This window comes from Phoenix dactylifera, chromosome 5 (assembly GCF_051530095.1).
Source record: "Phoenix dactylifera cultivar Ajwa chromosome 5, Ajwa_hap1_PhDact_Kaust_v1.1, whole genome shotgun sequence".
In the NCBI taxonomy this organism is placed as follows: Eukaryota; Viridiplantae; Streptophyta; class Magnoliopsida; order Arecales; family Arecaceae; genus Phoenix; species Phoenix dactylifera.
The window spans coordinates 34,017,915-34,038,858 of NC_143194.1; the positions used below are offsets into that span (position 1 = coordinate 34,017,915).

Here is a 20,944-nt window from a genome sequence, read left to right on the forward strand (position 1 = left end):
ATCAATTTTCATTCTATGAAAACATAACTTTTTAATGTATTATATGAATTTTCTTATTTAATAAAATATAGAAATTTTATTTTCATTAAAAAACTACTTTTTTATATATATTTTTTTTGAAAATTCTATCTAAATATAAACTATTTCTTCATTTTTTCTTGTTGACCATACTTTCCTTCTTCATTCTTCTATAAACCAAATAAATCTTAAATTTACTGGGCCAGACAAAGCAGTTTAAGTTGGTTTTGCAATAATCAAAATTAGGGGTGGCACAAAGTTTCATTTTGTGCATTCAAATAGCGAATCCTAGTTCTGCTTCCTTCGAGTTCTCGTTTTGGTGGCTCTATCTCTGAAGGGTCGACCTAGACTATCCACACCATACGTTGGGGAATATGTGGGCTTCAACACCAAGCAAGATATTCGTCTTGCAAGCATTCTCCCTATAGATTCCGATAGGGGGCAACTTGGTTCAATAACCTCTCATCGCTCATGCTAGCCTATGGGCATTTTCATGCTTATCTATGATTAAAGTAAGCAACAATAGTTACATTTTCAAATCATGTACAACATTATTTTCGTGTAACACAATCGAGCGTATTTGTCACGCAGAAATTAAATAGCAAAGTTCATCTTTGACCTACAATTGCGCAGCAAGAAAGTGGTAGAAAGGATTTAATTTTTAGGCCCTCTTTATGGAGAAGTGTGTGTGGCCAGAGTGCGAAGACAGGTCTCCTCGGCCAGGTCGCAGAAAGAGAGGTGGTTTTGCAGTATATCAAATCGAATCGATTCGTTCCCATTCAAATGTGGCAAGCCATGTTGGCCATTTGCGTAAGGGGATGGATGGATGCCACTGGTTTGATCGTTGAGAGATTTTAAGTTGGTTACTTGGTACCATTCTTGCTGTCATGTAACAGCTTCATGAGATTGACCTTAATTAATAAGTATCATGGAGCCTACATGATTTGCCAAGTGAGCAAAACAATGATGTGGCACACACGTGGATTGGAACATCTCATCCAACCAGTCTCCAATCTGATTGAAAAAAGGTGCATGATCCGTGTATCACCGTCGTACCTGCTATTTAGTTTTACCATTTTGGAAAATCCTTTATGAGGGAGGATTGTAAGTTGTAGTACAGCCAAGCATTTTTTTATTATTGCCCAAAGTGAAAAATCGTTTGTATCTAATCAATTGGCCAAGACTGTAAGTCTCAATGCTACTCCAAAGGAGATAGGCTGCTAAGGAACTTTCTAAGCAAAGTACCTAACAAATCAAATGAGGTCGAGTGCCTGTCTCTTGTCTTGACATGGATTATCTGTTATGATCATTGTATCTTAGTGTCTTGACATGTATTGTACCTTAGCAAGGTTCGTATCTTGATACCGAAATTCGTACCAGTATCACGCTAGCACATTGTTAGTACGATACAGAATATTAGCACCGAACCGGTATGGTACGAAATATCAGTACCAAATCAGTACGGTACATTCCGTATTGTCCAGTTTGAACTGGTACGACATATCATGTATTGTAGTGTGTGTGTATATATGTTATAAAACCAAAGAATGAGTCCTAAATAGAAAATGAGTGGCTCTGGGAACTTGAAGAAAACAGGTAATAGGAGAGGACTTTTTAACCTTGTTTGGATTGATTTTTTTTTAAAAAACAAAAGGTACTCATGCAACTTAAAGTACTTTCTAAATAAAATGAATATATGATGATATTATTTGATAAATACTTCTACAAAAAAAAATTTTAAAAAAAAATAGGCAAAAAGAAAAGCAACATCAAATATGCTTGTTTATATCCTCTTAAGTACGTTTTTTAATTAATAAAAGTCATGTTTGATTAGCTGGAATTAGAAGCGAAATCGATATCAAAATAGAACAAAAAATAAAAACAAGGATTCAAGATTGGCATTCCATTCCATTGTTTGGAATGAAATATGACAAATCCAACCTCATATTTGATTTAGCCATTCTAGTTATACTTTAGAACCTCAAGTTGAAAAAATATTCTCAAAATTTAAACCTTGATCAAAATATTGATTCTTATTTTATATTATAAATGCTATTAATTAATTAACTAATACCAAAGGTATCATCCATTAACATTCTATGCTACTTATAATATGAAGATTTTTATATACGAAAACCATTTATCTCCATTTCCACATGAATGAAGATTTTTCATATTTGAGGTTGGAATCAAATTTCCTCTTTATATGGAAATAGTAATTTCAAAATAAAATCGATTGGTTATTTTTGCCCAAAAAAAATCAAAACGGTGACAAAATTGAAATTTCATCCATTCAAACCTTCATTCCACAAATTATACTTTCTATATCATTTTAATAGGTTTTATAATCTCTCTTCTTCCTTCCTTGTATAACTCTTTCTTTATTTTTTATATCATTTCTTTCCATTTTAAACAACCAGTCTTATTGATGGTCACGATGAATGGAGAGTTATAATCCCAACAAGCAAATAAAAGTTCCCTATGAAGAAGCAGAAATAGCGGTGTCGACTGTCGAACGAGGCAGCGTTAGTCGCACCTCATTGACCAAAGAATAAAAAAGAAATAGTTACATTTTACACTTTAGCAATGAGAAATCTATACGCTTCGTTCTTGTTATTCAAACATATGGATTGAGAAGTTTTTTCCTTTAACCAAATAAGAAATGAGTCTTGGTTTAAAGTAGATTAATATACAAAGGTACAAGAAAACATTTTTTTTTAATATAAAAATTCTTAATTTCTTATCTTTAATCTACAAACCGGCACCATCTAATTTCTTTTTAGGATTTTTTTCATAAATACCCTCCTAAATATCAAATTTTATATAAATACTCTTACAAAATTGATATTTGCATGTATATCCTCATAACACACTTGCTTTACTATTCTACCTCTTATTTTTATTCTTGTTTTTACATATATACCCACGTCATTTAACGCCATTAAAAAAATTACTGGTTTCAAATTAAAATGGCTAAAATACTCTTATTAGATAGATGTGCAAAAGAAAACTTTTATAAGATAATCACGATAGAAAACAAAAAAATAATTTCAAAATTTTATTTTATTTTTATTTAAAATAAATATGGTTTTTATTAATGGTGTTTATATCAGGAGTATTTGTGCAAAAACAGTGTTTTATAAGAGTACAGAAATAAATATATATTTTAAGAAAATATTTAAGCAAATTTGAATTTTTAGAAGGATATTCATGCAAAAAATTTCTTTTTTTTAGATATACAAAGTTTTAATTTATACATGTACATCTCGGCGGCACAGCATCCACAATCTATATTTTAAATCTTACAGCTACCAAAAAAACTCTTCACAACTACCTAATGGCCCGTCCAGACCGTTTGTTATTGCTTTGAACGGTAGAAGAGTCTCCTTTCCTCTACCTAAAAAAGAAGAGTCTCCTTCCCACGAGATGACAGCCTTCAGACCAGATTAAAGAACGGTCCGAAACCAGAACTCAACGTAAAAGAATCCAACCACCATTCCGACTGGCTATCTTGGCCTTCGCCATATATGAACAACAAAGCCGAGAAGCCCCTCGTCCTTGCACTGATCCAAAAATGCTACCCCAAAGAGCCAAAACCACCCTTCTTTCTCTTCTATGGATTTCAATGGCCTTACATGGAATCGCGGTCCCGAGTGAATTCTCCATTGCCGGGTACGAACCAGGTGCCAATGATACGGAGCACGGGCTCAAGCTCTTCGAGCAATGGAGAACGAAGCATGGCAAGGTTTACCGGCATCCAGCTGAGAAAGCTCGTAGATTTGAGAACTTCCTAAGGAACCTTGAGTACATAAGAGAGAGGAACGCGAGAAGGGGAACGGCATCACCACCAGGACATATTGTGGGACTCAATAAGTTTGCAGATTTGAGCAACGAGGAATTCAGAGCTATGTATCTAAGTAGGATGCCTTGGAGGAAAGAAATAAGGGTGGGCAGGAAGGACATGGCGGAAGGGAGGGAAGAGAGCTGTGAAGCTCCTTATTCTCTCGATTGGAGAAAGAAAGGAGTGGTTACACCAGTCAAAGATCAAGGAGATTGTGGTCAGTGTTCTTTTTTCCTTCCCTTGATGCTATTTTGTAAAATGGCATGTCTAGAATGTTTCATTGGACTAATGATTTGGTGAAATTATAACAGGATAACTGAGCAGTTCACAAATTTATAGATTCATGATGTCCATTTCTTTTTCTTTATGAATTTTGATGTAATTTCCCTTCAGAAGTTCATGAGTATAATTAAATGCTAATGACTTTCTTTTAGAAAGATTATTACCGACATTTTATACTTAAATATCAATAATCTTGCCACTGCTTTTCTTTAATTGTTGTTCATGCAAAGCAGATAAAATATGAAAGTCACTGATTTTTTTATTTGATTTTTTAAAATAATTTCTTTCAATATTTGATTAAAATTTTCAGCTTTTCTGATGTTAAAATTTGAATGTAGCCATTTATTGTTCTCACCTTAAAGAGGCTATTGGACAGCCCTACTCATTGCCATGGAGAATCATGGAATCAACTTTAATTTTTCAGTCGAAGTTAGTGTACAATCACTGTAGGTGCCAATAAAGTCCACTGTGTTCACTTGGGGCTAACTAATTTTCCCAAATTTCCAAGCTCATGATTAATATTAGCACTAAAGTTCACAAGCAGAATTTTTAGTAGTTAATCTATTTCCAAACAACTAAAATTATGACTAGATAAAATTTCAGATTGAAATTAACAGATAAGTAAGCACTTCATGTGATTTTCAAGCAAAATGCACTGCATGGAAAACAAGAAAGCAAATAATGCTTACCCAGAGAAATTTGCACTTAAATTTCCACATACATTGTTGATTGTTATACGAAAGCAACAAAACAGTGGTAGCATAGTTTTTCAATCCTAGAAATACTCAATTCAGCTACCTGCAAGGCTACGTTTTTCATGTACGATCAAAACTAATTTTTTAAACAAACAATCCTTGACAACTTTTACAAAATTATATGATTAATTTATCGAATTCATGAGAAATTAGGTATCTTAGGCCCTAAGCTGTAAGCAATGAATTTGCCTATATCAACAATCGAGATGACTTAAACATAGGTCTGCAAAAAAAAATCCAAATATTTCTTCTATAAAGTTCTTTTTTTTTTTTTTTGAACTCTCAAAACAAACCTAATTGACCCTAAAATTTCAGCCTGAAACCAAATGGCTGGTGTGTGCTGTATGATGAAGATCTTTTTTTTTTGTTTGATGGAAAGTATGATGAAGATCTAATCCATATATGTCCTGGTTAAAAGTTGTTTATTGTGGCTTTAGAATTTGCAGATGTTATTGATAGCAAACTACTACATGAAAGCAAACCTTGAGCATAGAACCCTCCACTTGAGTGGCACTCAAGGCTCCCTAGGATTATTCAGTTAAGCACATAATCCTAGATGGCAGCTGCATTGAGATATGCAGGGATATCAACACTTTATGATATCCAAATGAATTTATGAAGTTTGGTAGCTTAAGATATACTAAACAATGACTAGAACCCTAGACAAGAATGTCCGAGATAAAATCAATGCAAGACAAGATTTATAATCAACTAAACAAGAAAAAATGTTCAACTACAAAAATGAACTCAATGCAGTTTCACATCAGTAGCAAATGACTAAATGAGCATGCCTGCAGAGAAGAAAAAAATTAACATGTTCCTGATTCACTCATAGACCTGATCGAACATCTTGGAAAAAACTTACTAGCATAAAAGATGAAAAACAAATGAGATTTTGGGAAGACTGAATGAACTACTCTGATTATTAGATTGTAATCCATAACTCCTAGGAGAAATATGCTTTGCTAAGAACTTGTTGAGAAACTGCCATCTTACAAACTTTGTTTTCAGAACATATTTTTACTTCATACACGCACAAACATCAAAATGATGTTTCCACTCAATACATCTTACCAAAACAAGGCTTTTTCCCCTTCCATGCATCCGAGGATAGCCCACAAACAACAAATAGATTATGATCCTTCATCAACTATCGCTGATAAATTGCTGCCACAGGAAGCTGCTGGGCATTCTCTTCAACAGGAGCTATGGAAGGAATAAATGCCATGACCACAGGGAACCTTATCAGCCTCTCTGAACAAGAACTTGTGGACTGTGACAAAACCAACGAAGGGTGTGATGGAGGTTACATGGATTACGCATTTGAATGGGTCATAAACAATGGGGGAATTGATACAGAATCAAATTATCCTTACACGGGGCAGGATGGTACTTGTAATGTTGAGAAGGTAATGAAAATCATCACAAATTTCTATGTTAGCTTGTCATAAATTACTGAGAGCACCATAAAATATGGGCTAAGCATCCAAAGTTTGCAAAGAGCATTTTTCTTATTCTTGAATGAACTATGCGAACTTTATGATCAGGAGAAAATCCGCGTAGTGACAATCGATGGATATCAAGATGTAGCTCCAAAAGAAAGTGCACTTCTCTGTGCTGTCGTCAAACAGCCAGTAAGTGTGGGTATTGATGGATCTTCATGGGATTTTCAACTCTATACAGGGGTAAGCAAACTATAGTATCTCTCTTATGTCTAATAGCAAACCCTGTTTCAAGAAAATTGATATTTGAAGAACTTGTATTCAGGAAATCAAGAACTTCTAAGCAAACCAAGTGTTGAAACAGCAACTATAAAATGTGATGGTCATCCATCTTACAGCTAACTAAGCCTGATGAAGAACTGAAGCTTCACATAGATTTAAGACAGACATTCATGCTATCTAGCTTGTTTATGATTAAGATAACAGAGAATCATACTAATAAATTTATATCATGTGATTTACAGGGAATCTATGAAGGAGATTGCTCAAGCAATCCAGATGACATAGATCATGCAGTGCTGATTGTGGGGTATGGATCCCAAGGCAATGCCGACTACTGGATTGTGAAGAACTCATGGGGTACTAGCTGGGGAATGCAAGGGTACATATACATAAGGAGGAACGCTGGATTACCATATGGTGTCTGTGCTATAAATGCCATGGCTTCTTACCCCACCAAAGAATCCAATTCTCCATCTCCTTTTCCATCACCTGTCATGCCGCCGCCGCCGCCGCTGCTGCCGCCTCCACCACCTCCTCCTAGCCCGTTGCCAACTACATGTGGAGATATGTCATACTGCCCGTCTGGAGAGACTTGCTGTTGCCTATTTGAGTTTGCAGACATCTGCCTACTCTATGGTTGCTGCGCTTATGAGAATGCAGTGTGCTGCAGGGGGACTATCTACTGCTGTCCTCATGACTATCCCATATGTGACATACCAGATGGGCTCTGTCTTCAGGTTTGGCTATCCTTAGCTTCACCATTCAGTAATCAAGCCAGATATTGCACAAGCAGTAATTGGCTACTGGCAAAAGTAAAATAAGATTCAGATTAACAGGATAGTGTTGCACTATTTACATAGACTACCAATAGCTTACTCAGCTTCATATAGGCAGTGATCATTATTTGGAAGGAAAAGAAACAATTAATTGCTCAAAGTGTTACAAGGCCAATTCTACTTTTAAGGCACAGCTGATAGTTTGAAAGAACAAATCAATTTTTGCAATTTGAACTTCTTGAAAAAAATTGCAACTTCTAGAGTTAATTAAATGAGGTAAGAAGGTCTTTTATTTATTGTAATTTTTCTTCTAACATCTCCCATTTCAGCAGAATCCTTTTATTGCTTCTCCATGGAAAAATATCTATCTTACAACAAAGAAAAAAACAATAAAATTCTCTCTTAACATATCACCTCGTGAGACAATTTAAAATTGACTAGATTATGCTTTAGCATACCACTTTATAAATATCACTATAAGCAGCCCTCTTAACATGAGCAAATCAATCCATTACCCAACAAGTTATGCCTCACAGAAGAACTGATTAGAGAAGATTGCACAGTACAAGTAGTATCCCATATAAAATTAATCAACAATATACATTTTAGGCATACACTTCATAGAATCCCATATAGAATTTTCTACCTGTTCTTGTGTCCATAGTAGCATAAGTTTTATTTTCCCTTTCTTGTAGAACAAAAGGGACTCAATGGGTATAGCAGCAAAGAAACTAAAGCTTGCCAGGCACAAGTTACCATGGACGAAGTTTGAAGGAGCAACCAACAATTATCAGCCTCTAGTGTGGAAGAGAGATGGAGTTGAAGCCTTGCGTTAAAGACAGCGGATGGATTTTTCATACGCATTGAAGACAGCAGATGGCCTTCCATTATAAATTATTATATCCAATTTCCATGACAATTTGAAACTCTTTAGATCAATATGTCATGTTAAAGTCACGAGTAAGCCTGAAATCAATAAATCCAAGGAAACATCATGGAGGCCATATATTTAATGCTGTATTGCAAGTTGTTAAATTGTTTTAGTTTGTGAACTACAGGATTGTATTATGATAGAGAGATTCCATTACTGCTTTGGACACTCCATACAGAGGAAGCATCACTAGTTCATATAGGTCTGGTCACAAACTGTAGCTTGCCAATTGTTAGACCTTATCTGGATAAACCCATCATAATCATAATCATCAAGCCTTTTTCCAACTTTTTGGTGTCGGCTTTATAGGTCCTCATTCACCATGTATTGCTATTTAGGGCCACTACCTTTTCTGGCTAAACCCATGGAACTCAGTTTATATTAGTTGATTAGTCTAGGCAATTATCAGAATATCAAAGACTTTGGATAAGTTGTATCTATGCTAGTGTTTCTAGCCTTTACATGCAAGCTATATACTTCAAGAGAAATGTTCCAATTGTACTAAAAGATGTGAAAGGATCAGAAATATTTGGTTAGCAAAAATCATTTAAGTTTATATGATGTCTGTAGTGGCACATGGTACAAATAGCTTGTTCATAGATCATCTCTTTTAAAAAACACCATTCACGTTGTTCGAATTAGACCCAACTTTGGTGGCATCCAGAGCATGTAGACAATTGACATGACCCAAATCTGATAGTACAGTTACCAGATCTAATCTTTTGTATCTTCCTACTAGGATTTTAGGAACATGATCATGCCCATATTGCTAGGTAGTACTACAACAGGGTCTCACACCAAGAAGCACGAAGTATTATATAGATCAGCATTGTAATGCACTAAGAGCACATTATCAAGCTGCATTTGTTTGCTATGGTGCTCTAGCTGCATAATATCCTGCAGCGATACTAGTAATGCGGAAGGAGCATATCCAAGTAATGAGAAAATATTAGATATCAAAAGATCTATGTGGCAGGAATGAGAACTAAATAGTCATAGCTTAGCAGCAGCAAGAAGCACTTTCTGCTAATCACTAAACTCTCCAAAGAAAGCAGTGGTATCTATATAAAACCCATCATGGCAATCCCTAAATTTCAGCTTAGAACTTCCCAGAACCAATTAGATATCACATCTCTCAAATTCATTTAAGCAACTCACAGGAAAAAACATCAGGCTAAAAACTATCTAACAAGAATGCCTTAATGAAAGCAAGGTTTTAAACACCAATCCATATTTGTTGTATGGGCATGCCATTCCCATGACGTTCCATGTGCTGGTATGGAGGGTGTACCTTACCAACAGAACCCAAACCAGTAAGATACCAGTATGAGGTCGAATCTGAAAACATCAAAAGGAAGCAAGGTGGATGGCATCCATGCATCATATGAATATCATAGCTTCATATTTTCCTGAAGATATTTTTAGGCAGGATCTCACAAAATATACTAGCTGGTAATTCTTATCATATTTGGGCCTTTGAAGACCACAAAAAACTGAAGAGGCAATCTTCCTGCAGCAACTGAACATTGTTCCATCTATTGGTAGTTGCACAGTTTCTCACAGCCAGTATGGCTCTCCTACAGACTAAACCAAACAAAACTAAAGCGAACTGTAAGACCAAAATAGAACTTCTAGCAGACCTGCAACTTCACAAAAGCAAAACTTGAGTTGTAAAAGTTAGATATGAACAAGGACCAAACTCTTATTTTTTAGTAGGCCTGCAGTGACAGAATATAATGAACCTGGATAGTCTGTGAGTTTTTTATTTAAATATTTTGACCCAGAACACACTGAGAGCTAAAGTAATTGATCAGAGTTTTGAAGCACAATTAGAATATGTTCTGTAATCTACGAAGTTTGATCACAGTAAGACTGCGATCAAATGATAAACATTCAAAGCAGAAATCAACTGAGGAAAAATCAAATCGCATAATGAAATCGTGTTTCCATCTTACACACATGCTTGATACCAGAAGCCATTAGGAACTCCAAAGCCTTCTGTCACACGAACCTCAGGGAGAACTCCTTCCATTGAACATTGGAAGAACCAGCAAAATGAAACAATTTAATCTCCACTCTTCAATTTATGCACTTCTGCCAGAGAATTTCTCCTGGCTGGAAAAGGTGGCCACCTTGTGGCAAAAAGCCCGCCACCAAATGGGGAGTCCTTGGCACAGGATTTCTCTGTTTCATCATACAGAATAGTGTAGTTACTGCTGCTCACATTCCTAAAGTAGCATTCACCAGTGCTCTCATATCTGTACACCTGCTGAGTACTCCCTAAGCCACTAGTCACTAGATTCCCCTTCACCCGCATATTTCCCTGACCATTCTGTAAGTTCCTTAGAGAGCTTAAGGAGAAACCAAACCGCTCTCCTGAGAACCTTTTCTCATTGAATCCTAAAGCAACGTTGCAAACAAAAGAATAGGTGTCATCAACTTGGTCGGTAGTCCCCGTGTACATATAAAGAGGAAAGTTCTGATGCACTTGCTCTGAGTACAACATCATAGATGGGTGCTTGGTGTAAGTACCATAATTGAAATCTATGGTCTGGTTCACCACCTGAATACTTCCATTCCCTGCAAACTGCATCTGATTCTCATAATCAAACCTCTGAAAGAAATGGGTGGTGATCTTCCCATAGGAGGACTCCACCCACCCAGTCGAAGATATATGCCGACTTGCGGTGGTCTTGAATTGCCCATCGAGCCCCTTAAATTTCGAAATCAGAGATGGCATGAACTCCGGCGCTTCATATTTGATCAGATCCCCAACAGTATGTGAGCTCTTGCTATCCAACCAAAGATGCAAATTTGCATCAATGTACCAAATATCCAAAGCATCGGTTACTCCAAACCCGAATTCATGGGGCTTCCCGTCCAAAATCTTCCCCAAAAATGGCGTAATCTCTATATCATAGGACGGGAGATCAAAGGAGCCAATGCCCGTAATGGGTCTCCAGAGCAGGGGATTGATACCCCCTGTGTAGATAACAGTAAAGGGCCAAACAGCACCAACGACCTTGCCGTCTAGTCTCGCAGTCACCTCTCTAAAGGGCCCATTTCCGGGAGAATCGGTGAGATTGTTCGCTAATATATAGTCATTGGGAGGATTGCTATACCAGAACTCATCATCCTGGTGGAAGGAGACGTACACTTCAAGAACGGCGCGGTATGAGTTGCTCGGGACGGCGAGCTCTTTCGACTGAATGTCGGTGGAATTCTGGACAGGAAACCACAAGCCGTCGCTCAACGGGAGGCTTCGGGAGACCGGCAAGATCAGATCAGCAGGAGAGGCGAAGAAGCCGGGGACTGGACCCGCGGCCGCGGGGTGGGGGCGGTGGGCGGAGGAGTCGAAGAAGAAGTGGAAGGAGACGTTGACGTGGTAGACGCCGGTGTAGGTCCGGTCGACGAGGTTGCCGAGGTAGACGGCAAGAGTGCGTGGCTGGGCGAAGAGGGAGGAGTAGCGGGTAACGTCCTTGTTGACGGTCCAGAGGATGCCGGCGGCGCGGGGCTCGGCGGTGCAGCTGCGGAGGATCTCGACGCCGTCGAGCCAGACGCCGAAGATGCGGTCGAACTGGCGGCCGCGGCAGGCGGCCGACCACTCCAGTACGACGGCGGAGGGAGGCCGGTGGAAGGGGCAGTGGGAGGGGGGCTCGTAGAGGGCGGTCACGGGGGGCTTGGTGTAGGTATAGGCGAAGTCGTGCTGAAGGACGAGGGTGGAGCAGGGCTTGGTCTTGGGGAGAGGGATGGGTCCGGTGACCTCGAAGTAGGTGGTAGGGGAGGAGGGTTGGGCTTCTGCAGATAACTCTGAGGTCAGGAGTTTGGCTCTGTGGAGCGCGGCATTGGATGGAGGGAGGGTTAGCAGGAGGAAGAGGAGAGGAAGAAGAGAGGAACCCATTGACGATGTGAGAGGGTAAAGGAGACGGCGAGCTCTTTCTTGGTTTTAATTTACTGATCTTCTTCCAGCCTTGTTTTCTCAGCTAGTGGTTGAGAAAGGGGCTTTTTGTTATTGATACGTTTGAGAGAGGCATTGCCGCAGGCAGAATGATTCTGATTGGGCGTCGAAAAGAAAGCAAAGTCACCAAGAATCCGTTTGCTCCGAGTGGTACCACGAGGCATCCAAAGTCTAATTTTTTTTTTCTTTTTTTATAAGTCTAAAGTCTAGATTTGAGATGAAAAGCGGCTCCCATTGGGGGAAAATGGTTATCTATTGAGCAAAGAAAATAATATTATAAGAAGCAAAAAGAAAAGCATTTCACAACCAGGTCGTAGATGTGAAAGGTGATTTAATTCACGAAATAGTGCAACATACGGTTGGCTTCTTGAAACGTGGCAGCTATTGGAGCCGTAGATTGCTTGAACATTGATGGAATTCTGCCATGGTTGCTTTACGGAATGAATGGTAGCGGAAGCTCAAACTTCCAAATAAAAATAGGGAGGCAAAATCTATCCTAACCTATTTTCATATCCAAATTTATCTATATAATATCTATATTTATATTTATATTTTAAAAAATAAATATGGATACGAATAAATAACTATTCAATCCGTATTTAAATATTTAATTTTATTTATAATTTTATCAAAGCTTATATAATGCTCATAATTTTTTTAAAAAATAATTATATTAATATATAATTAATTTAAATTATCATCTATTTAGTAATATTTTTGATTATATGGTAATAAAATTTAATTATTCGATTTATATCCATATTTGTTTATAATAATTATAAATATAAATTTATATATTTAACTAATATTTAAATAAAATAAATATAAATTTGACTATATCAATATTTAATCCGTATTCTATTTTATTTTTGTATTGCTTAAATAGGATGTTGCTGAAAATATGAACCAATCAAACTGGTTGTTGCTGCTAAACTCGGACCGGAACAGAGGCTTCGAGATGCCAACAAATGCTCGATAGAATGACACCCAAGGTAAAGGTGCTCTACGGTTTCTGGCAGCCATACGGTACCGGTCCAGCCATGAGCTCTCGGGGACCCTTTTAGCTCGCCGCTCCGATCACCACGCCTTCACCGTCCCTGGCATATCTCGGATCCGGAACGGAGGCTTCAACGTGCCCCACAAGTGCTCGATAAAAGGACACTCTAGGTAAAGGGGCTCCACGGTCTCCGGTAGCCATAGTCCAATCACCGTCCTGGGCATGCCTCGGACCCGGAACAAATGCTTCAACGTGCCCACAAATCTGCACTCCTTTTGGCTTTGCAAGCCCTAAATCAGCTTATTGCTTTTGTCTAAATTCATCAGCATAATGCATGATATCTTCAATTTTTATCGTATGCTCTTTTTTTTAAAATGTGGCATTAATGCTAGTGAATTGTACATATTTTTTCTCCCTTTTAAATGATGGATGGCTATTTACTTCTGCGCTTTAAAAGCATGTTTAGCTTAGCTTTTTGGAATATCAGCTTTAGAATTGTGCAACATTTCAGTGATGGGACACGTCTTTCATATATATATATATATATATGTATGTATGTATGTATGTATGTAATTCAACAAATTATTTGGTGAGGTCATTCTACGAATGGAGTTTCATGATGTTTTTAGCGTCATCAATCTTTAGATTGACCTTTGAAACTAGTCAATGTCCTTTGAAGCTGCTGAGGAATTATGCTTATAATTATAACTAGTTTAAAGTCTAAAAATTAGGATTGGATGGTTCTTACGATGGCAGTCTCCATATCTCGATAGTTGATTTAAACATGAAGGTGCTAACTTATCAAGCTGGTAAAGTCCTTGGCAGTTGGACCAAGTGACTTGGAATCGATTTCTGCTTTCAGTAGAGTTAGGGAGATTAAGGGTATTTGGTGGAGGGCTACCCATGTTGTGTAGCTAATTGCCTGCAACTGCTTCTATTGGAAAGAAAGAAAAAAAAAGAAGAAAAAGTTGATTTGAATATTCCTTTTTAAGAGAGATTAAGAGAGGGTTGTTTGTTGGAACATACTATAGTTATAGATGTCATAATATAGTTTTAGATGTACAAACAAATTAGTTTCTTCTTTGCTTTAAAGAACTTCTTAGAAGGTATGCAATCTCAAACATTAAGATGAGAAAAAGTATGGCAGCTTTCGGAATGATGGCCTAGAAAAGAAAGAACATAACTTATCAGGGCCAATGCATCATCTCTATTGGACACTTGTAAAATGGTTTAAAGATCAGTGAGAGGAAAAAGTGGTATGAAAAGGTGGGCTGACAAGTAAACATCATTCGAAAAACAAGCTGGGCTTGTTTAAAAGACATTGCTAGAAATTTATAGATGAAAGGAGCTGTAGATTGGTATTAGATTTTTACTGTTTTCAAGGGTTCTTGATAGGTGAGGTTGAGTTTTATACATGTTTGTAACATTGGATTTTTCCGATGGAACATGACTACTATGGACCATTAAAGATCCAGGTCCCTGGATATCGGATTTTGATGGCGGTAAAGTTGGAAACAGAGTAGGATTTTAGGTGATGTAAGGCTAGAAGGTCTTCCAGTAATCCTTTGTCAGGTCTTTTGTGGGTCGAACAATGGTGGTGAAACATAGTGTCTGGCACAAGAAGGCATGAATTTGTTAAACTCCATAATTGATTTAATCTTTCGTACAGACAGATATTTTGATTTTGTTCTTAATTGTGACGATGTCCGTTACAATTTTGTGAACAAAATGATGACTCGCTCCTACACCTTCATTTGATGTTTTGTTGGAGAGAATTGATCTCTTGTTTGTTACTTTTTCATCGTCGTCGTCATCATCATCACCGTCATCTTCTTCGTGTGGAATCGCCAATTAAATGATTGGTTGGATGGTCAGAAAAAATTAAGAGTTATAATTTTTTTTGTGTTCCTAGGTTTAAAAAGAAAGAGCCTCAGAGTCTTTAATAACTTATCATCTCTTTCCACAACAGGGCTTGTTTTAATTTGACCATCTGATCTTGTAAAACTCCCTGTTTCCTGCAACTTCCTGTTACAACCTCCAGACCAGTTCGTTCTTCATAATGCTGTTTATGAACTAGCTTTTTCCCCAAGCACAATGAGCAACAAATTTCACAATCTCTTTAGCTAGAAGCTTGCATAAGGCTTCTGATATCTCCTTGCTCAAAAATCTCCTTGTTGCTTCCATCCAACCTGTGGTGACTTTTGATATGCATTGCTTCTTGGTTGCTGGGCTTGGAAACTAGCTTATCATTATTATTATGTGGTGACAAATCTGTGACCAAAATCATTTTAATTCTATTCCTGGATGTCTTCTGTCTATTGTACTTATGTTAGCTTTGATATCAAATGTGGGAATGCAAAGGAGATTTGGGCCTGATGGATGGTTCTCTCCTCAGTGCAGGTGCTGGAGAGTGGTTCTGGATTTGATCATGAAAGGTGACTCTCCTGCAATATTTTCTTGATGAAAAAGGTGAAGAAGTAGTAGTATTAGTAGTACAATATTGTAGGCATGGCCTTGTTCTCAGGGTCTAAGTCTTTTTCTGACGACATGGTTTTCTGTGCATCGATTGTTCAAGATTTTTCTTTTGAGAGAGTATTTGAAGGATGCTTAAGTTATCTATGGTCACTTGGTTTTCCTAGTCAGAAGAACATTTATCTTCCAATTTGTTAATTGCTGTTTTTGTTGTTAAGCTGAGTCAATTCAATCAGCTCAAAGTAGCACATTGCTTCGAGTAATCGAACCATCCAGAAGATACTTTTGAAATAGTTCTAGAAGGGAACTCTTTTTCAAAGGCATGACTTTAGGCAATGCATCTCTTTTTACCATGAAAGTGATCCAAGGACACTTTGAATTTAAGAAACACAAATTTTCAGTCTTGAAGAGGAGAGCAGTCTTCTTCTTCTTTTTTCTTCTTTTTTTGTTTTTTTGCCTAGTCGATCTAAAATCATGGTTTGCATCAATCTCAAAAGACAAAATTGATGGTGGCTTCACTAGAAGGGCGTGGGCTTGTGAGAAGTAAAATATGTCATTCATCTTCCATGCATTGGGAGATAATTTTAACATGCGAAAGAATGGAGATATCAAAGAGACGGATGAAAATAGGTCAACATGCCCCTCTTATGGCCATGGGCATTGGATGAACTCTCGTGTTCATAAACCCTCTATCACAATCAGGACCTTATTGAAAAAGACTATCTAAAAAGTATTATTTAGATTCTTTGATCCTGGATAAGTATTTAAGATCTACCCAATAAATAATCAACATGTGACTAAACACGCGCCCCCACGGGTCCTCACATATTCTTCTTGTTTAAGCTCCAACATACTCATTAAGCTACAGGTCTACATCCATTTAAATCTAATCACAAACACTATGATCGATCCGTGGTCGGCCTCAATGAGACCATACTATATTGTCCTCTAGTCCATATAGGCCATGGGTCAGATTGCTCTGATACAATTTGTCGCAACCCAAAACTTTATCGAAAAGACTAGCCGAAAGTAATTATTTGGATTTCTTGATCCTATAAAAGTACCTAAAATCTATTTAATAAATAATTAATGTGAAACTAAATACATATATGTAGGTCCAGCCTCCGTCAAGCCGGCGTAAATTGCAATGCTTCTCAAAAAACCACCACATTCTTCACAAAAAATTTTACAATTCTGACTGTAATTATTGGGGTCTATCGTAAGGCGATAGTCACAGACTTCGGCCAACTTTGTCCGTGTGGACTTCCAGAAGCAGAATCTTTCATTCGTGGAGCTGCAAGATTTCCCAAACGTAGAGAGGACGTTGGAAATTTAGGTGGGATTTCCACCTGCATGTCACGTGCAGCCCGGTTTGTGGCGACGAATAACTTCGTTTGGTTGGAGGCGGATGACGCTGATGCTGATGCTGCCAGCAACCAAACACGTGACATTGCTGCAAAAGGCATTCTCTTTATCCCTTTGTCTTCATGTCCCAATTGTTTACTTCTAAAGCAACATTAAAAGGACGAGAGTTGGATGAGAAGATCGTCGGCGTGAGCTTTCTCTTATAGGTGGTTGATGCAAGGGAGGAGGAGCTGAAAAAAGTGGACTTCTTCTGGATGTCGATGGTGAAGGGCTGGACTCTCCCCTTAATCTCGACCCTCATCAAGGAGTCCGAGTTATAATATACGAGGCCGGCTTCGGCAAAATTTTTGGTAGGCTAAAAAATACTTTCTGATCCTCTAAAAGTATTTTTTGATGATATAGAGGGGTTTGGTAAAAAATCGAAAAGTTGTTTTGGATTTGTTAGAAAATTTAAAATGTCTATTTGGAAAAATCTCTATTTTGAAACTTCTCCCTAAAAGTACTTTCTTGCTAATGTCAAAAAGTCGTTTTAATTTTAATAAATTTTTTCTAATAACCAAAATGCCCACCAACAAATCTCATGATTACATCTTTATCATAATATATTATTACACTATAAATATAATATAATATAATATAATATTATTGTAATAATATTATAATATAATATGATAATATATTAGATTATATTTCATTATATTATATTCTATCATATGATTATATTATAATAATATTATATTATTATAATTTAAATATATAATATAATATAATTTTATTATAATGATATAATCTAATATAATAATATTTAGTAATAATATAATATTATTATACTAGAATATAATATATCATATCATATTATATTATATTATTAGATTAGATTCTAATCGGTTATATAATATTATATGTTATGTTAAGTCATAATTATAAGAATATTATATTACATTATATCACCTTGTGGTAATATTATACTATTAATAATACATTATCATATCGTATGAAATCATATCATATTATATTATGTTATATTATTATGCTATAGCATTCAATATTATATTATACTATATTATAATAATATTATATAAAATATTAATACTTTATTATATAATAATACATAATATTATATTGTATTATAGTTCACTATGCAATATCGTTTATTTTCATTTTATCATACCAAAAATACTTTCTTATTTTGTTTACCAAACATCTGTTAAAGCTTCACAACACTTTAAAATTGTAGTTACCAAACAACAATTAACTTTTATAAAAACTCTACTTACAAAAGCTCTATTTTTCGATAGCTCTACTTCTAAAAGTTCTAAAAGCTCTACTGTCAATAATAATCTCAAACAAAGCCTAAGAGTGGAGTCCAATTATTTCCACCGTGAGTGTGCTAGGATCATAAGTTGACGTGTAACTCTAAGGTCAAAGCATTTGGCTACTTCTTTCACTCTTTGTTAAGGCATAATGAGATGCTTTAAATAGCAACTATGAGAGCCATGCGGGTTGGGGAGATTTTGATATTGGGTTAGAGAATCTACAAAACACCTTCTAACTAGTTTTTTTAGGCAAGGCTCTGAATTGTTACAAATGATATTAGAGAAAATCTAGTTCATGGCCTATATAGACTAAGAGATACTGCAATACAGATCTGTTTAAGATTAACCACAAGTTGATTATGATTTTTTTTTATTAGACTTGATTGGATTTGGGCTTTTAGCCTAGAATGGACACAAGATCTTTAATGGAGGAATATATGAGAGCTCCAACTGGCGTGCATTTAGTCCAAAATTGGTAGTGGATTAGAAAGATCTTGAGTACTCAAATAGGATTAAGGAACTTAAAAAATACCTTTTCGCTAGCTTTTTTGAGTGACGTCCTCAATCGTTATGAATGGTATTAAAATGGACTCAGCCAATGACCCATATAGACTGAGAGATGTTGTAGTTCCGATCCTTTTGGAGCTAACTACTAACTAATCGTGATGTTTGTGATTAGATTTGGATCTTTAGTTTGGTGATAATGCCGAGACTTAAAAAGAAGAGTATGTGAGAATCCATGCAAGCATGTCTCTTGTTGGGGGAAAAACCCCAAAATCATACCACTACGGAGGCGCTCGGCCAAAAAGCGCCGACCAGAAAGGAGCTCGGCCAAAAAGCGCCGACCAGAAAGGAGCTCGGCCAGAGGGGCGCTCGACCAGAGAGAGCGCCAATCTGAAAAGATGCTTGGCCCAAAAGTGCCGACCGGAGCGCCAAGAGGCGCTCGGACCAACCAACGTCCCAAAGTAGGGATGTTCGGCTAGAAAGAGCCGACCAGGAAGACGCTCGACTAAAGGGCGCCGACCAGAGAGAGCGCCAAGAGGCGCCCAATCAAAATAACCAAGTAGAGATGCTCGGATAGGAACAACCGACCAACGGACGCCGACCAGAGAAGCGCTCAACTAGAAAGCGCTGACTAGAGAGCGCCAAATAGAGGTGCTCGGCTAGAAGGTGCTCGCCCAAAGGGCGCCGACCAGGAGTACTTGAAGCAACCCCGCCACAGGGCGCCCCATTGGGCGACCAGCTCGGCTCGGCACCCTTGCCGAGCCGATGCCTTAACCAAATGTTCAACCTCCGCCTAAAGTCCAAGGGACTTGACAACTCCTACGGCTTGCGACCTGCCACTATCTCCAAGCCATCAAGGCATAAGATCTCCGCAGGCGTTCGGCACGACCTGCCATTAATGTATGAGACTCCCTCAAGTCTCCGATGCACTCAGGCATTTAATGAACACGGCCCAAGACGATCTCCGGATCACTGAACCATCAGAGCGTATGGCTCTACCTGGCCGCCGGTTCATTCAGTAATAAATGCACTTACCATCCACAGACCCCAGGCCCGCTACGGCCGGCGGTTCAACCACTCCAACAGGTCCGATCGACCGTGACAACTCCCTGGTTCCGGTCTGATTCGGCCCCGTTCTCCACTATGCCATAAATGGGCCAAATCGTGCCCAATTATCACAGACAGGGACAAATCCCCCGGTTACCTCCCAGGTAACGTAATCCCCTCCTATAAAAGGGAACCTGGAAGAACCAAGGGGAGAGGACAACAAAAAAATGGAAACAGATCCCCGGGACTGAACCCGCCGGGAAGCACAGACACAAGGGAGGACATCATCCTCTTCGTCTTCTTTATCTTATCCAAATGTTCTTGCTGTTTTCTCCAGATACTCTCTTCCCTGCTCTCTCCACATATTGGCCCCCTCTGACTTAAGCATCGGAGGGACGGCGCCGGGGAGCCCGGCCACCGGCTTTTTGCAGGACGTACACCCCTCCAGGAGGACGTCACCGGCCGGCGCGCCGCCGTCCGCCCTTCCGGTAGCGGAGCTCCTCCTCCCCCTGTCCTGGCTTCGTGGTAGCCCCCGGGTCCAATTTCCAGCAACATCTCTCATATTAATAGTATGATGGAAAGATCTTGAGTACTTATATAATACAAAAGAATCTAAATAATACCTTTCAACTAGTCTTATTGGATAAGATGTTGGGATATCACAAACTTAAAACCAAATGAAAAATGGTTGAGCAATTGGCATGTCTATAGAGTTGTAATATGAGAAATGCTATTCTTCACTTATCAGAAAAGAGTGTAATTTCACAAAAATCTTAGGGAAATATCATAAGCTTAATCATGAGAATTAGTCATTACACAGCAGTGAGGAAGTGGATTCTTGAAAGCTACAAACAAAAAAGGAGTTGAGTAACAGGTCTCGATTAGGAAGGGTTAGGAGAATTTAAATCTACGTAACAAAAAATAAACTAAGAACTGAAAAGTCCCACAATATTTCATA

The 20,944-nt window shown here is 37.9% G+C and overlaps 2 protein-coding genes and 1 long non-coding RNA gene across 4 annotated transcripts; 2 read left to right on the plus strand and 1 right to left on the minus strand.

The window, feature by feature from the left end:
* The first annotated feature begins 3,386 nt into the window (after nucleotides 1-3,386).
* Nucleotides 3,387-8,431, plus strand: LOC103707326 (low-temperature-induced cysteine proteinase-like). The gene is made up of 5 exons (XM_008791764.6): nucleotides 3,387-4,076; nucleotides 6,073-6,305; nucleotides 6,444-6,581; nucleotides 6,863-7,357; nucleotides 8,092-8,431. Exons 1-5 carry the CDS (start codon nucleotides 3,593-3,595, stop codon nucleotides 8,230-8,232), a joined length of 1,491 nt encoding a protein of 496 aa, XP_008789986.4. The 5' UTR covers nucleotides 3,387-3,592; the 3' UTR covers nucleotides 8,233-8,431.
* LOC103707325 (peptide-N4-(N-acetyl-beta-glucosaminyl)asparagine amidase A-like) lies at nucleotides 6,744-12,362 on the minus strand. 2 transcript variants are annotated; one of them, XM_088722518.2, is made up of 2 exons: nucleotides 10,287-12,362; nucleotides 6,744-7,423 (listed from the first exon to the last, which is right to left on the minus strand). In XM_088722518.2, exon 1 carries the CDS (start codon nucleotides 12,226-12,228, stop codon nucleotides 10,393-10,395), a length of 1,836 nt encoding a protein of 611 aa, XP_088578644.2. In that variant the 5' UTR covers nucleotides 12,229-12,362; the 3' UTR covers nucleotides 6,744-7,423; nucleotides 10,287-10,392. The 2 variants fall into 2 exon arrangements, with proteins under 2 accessions (XP_088578644.2, XP_088578645.2); XM_088722519.2 differs by having other exon boundaries at nucleotides 6,813-7,423; nucleotides 10,283-12,362.
* Nucleotides 12,363-13,129: 767 nt separating this feature from the next.
* Nucleotides 13,130-16,056, plus strand: LOC113462739 (uncharacterized). The gene is made up of 2 exons (XR_003385780.3): nucleotides 13,130-13,452; nucleotides 15,678-16,056. It is a non-coding gene; the product is annotated as an uncharacterized LOC113462739 (long non-coding RNA).
* Nucleotides 16,057-20,944: the final 4,888 nt, after the last annotated feature.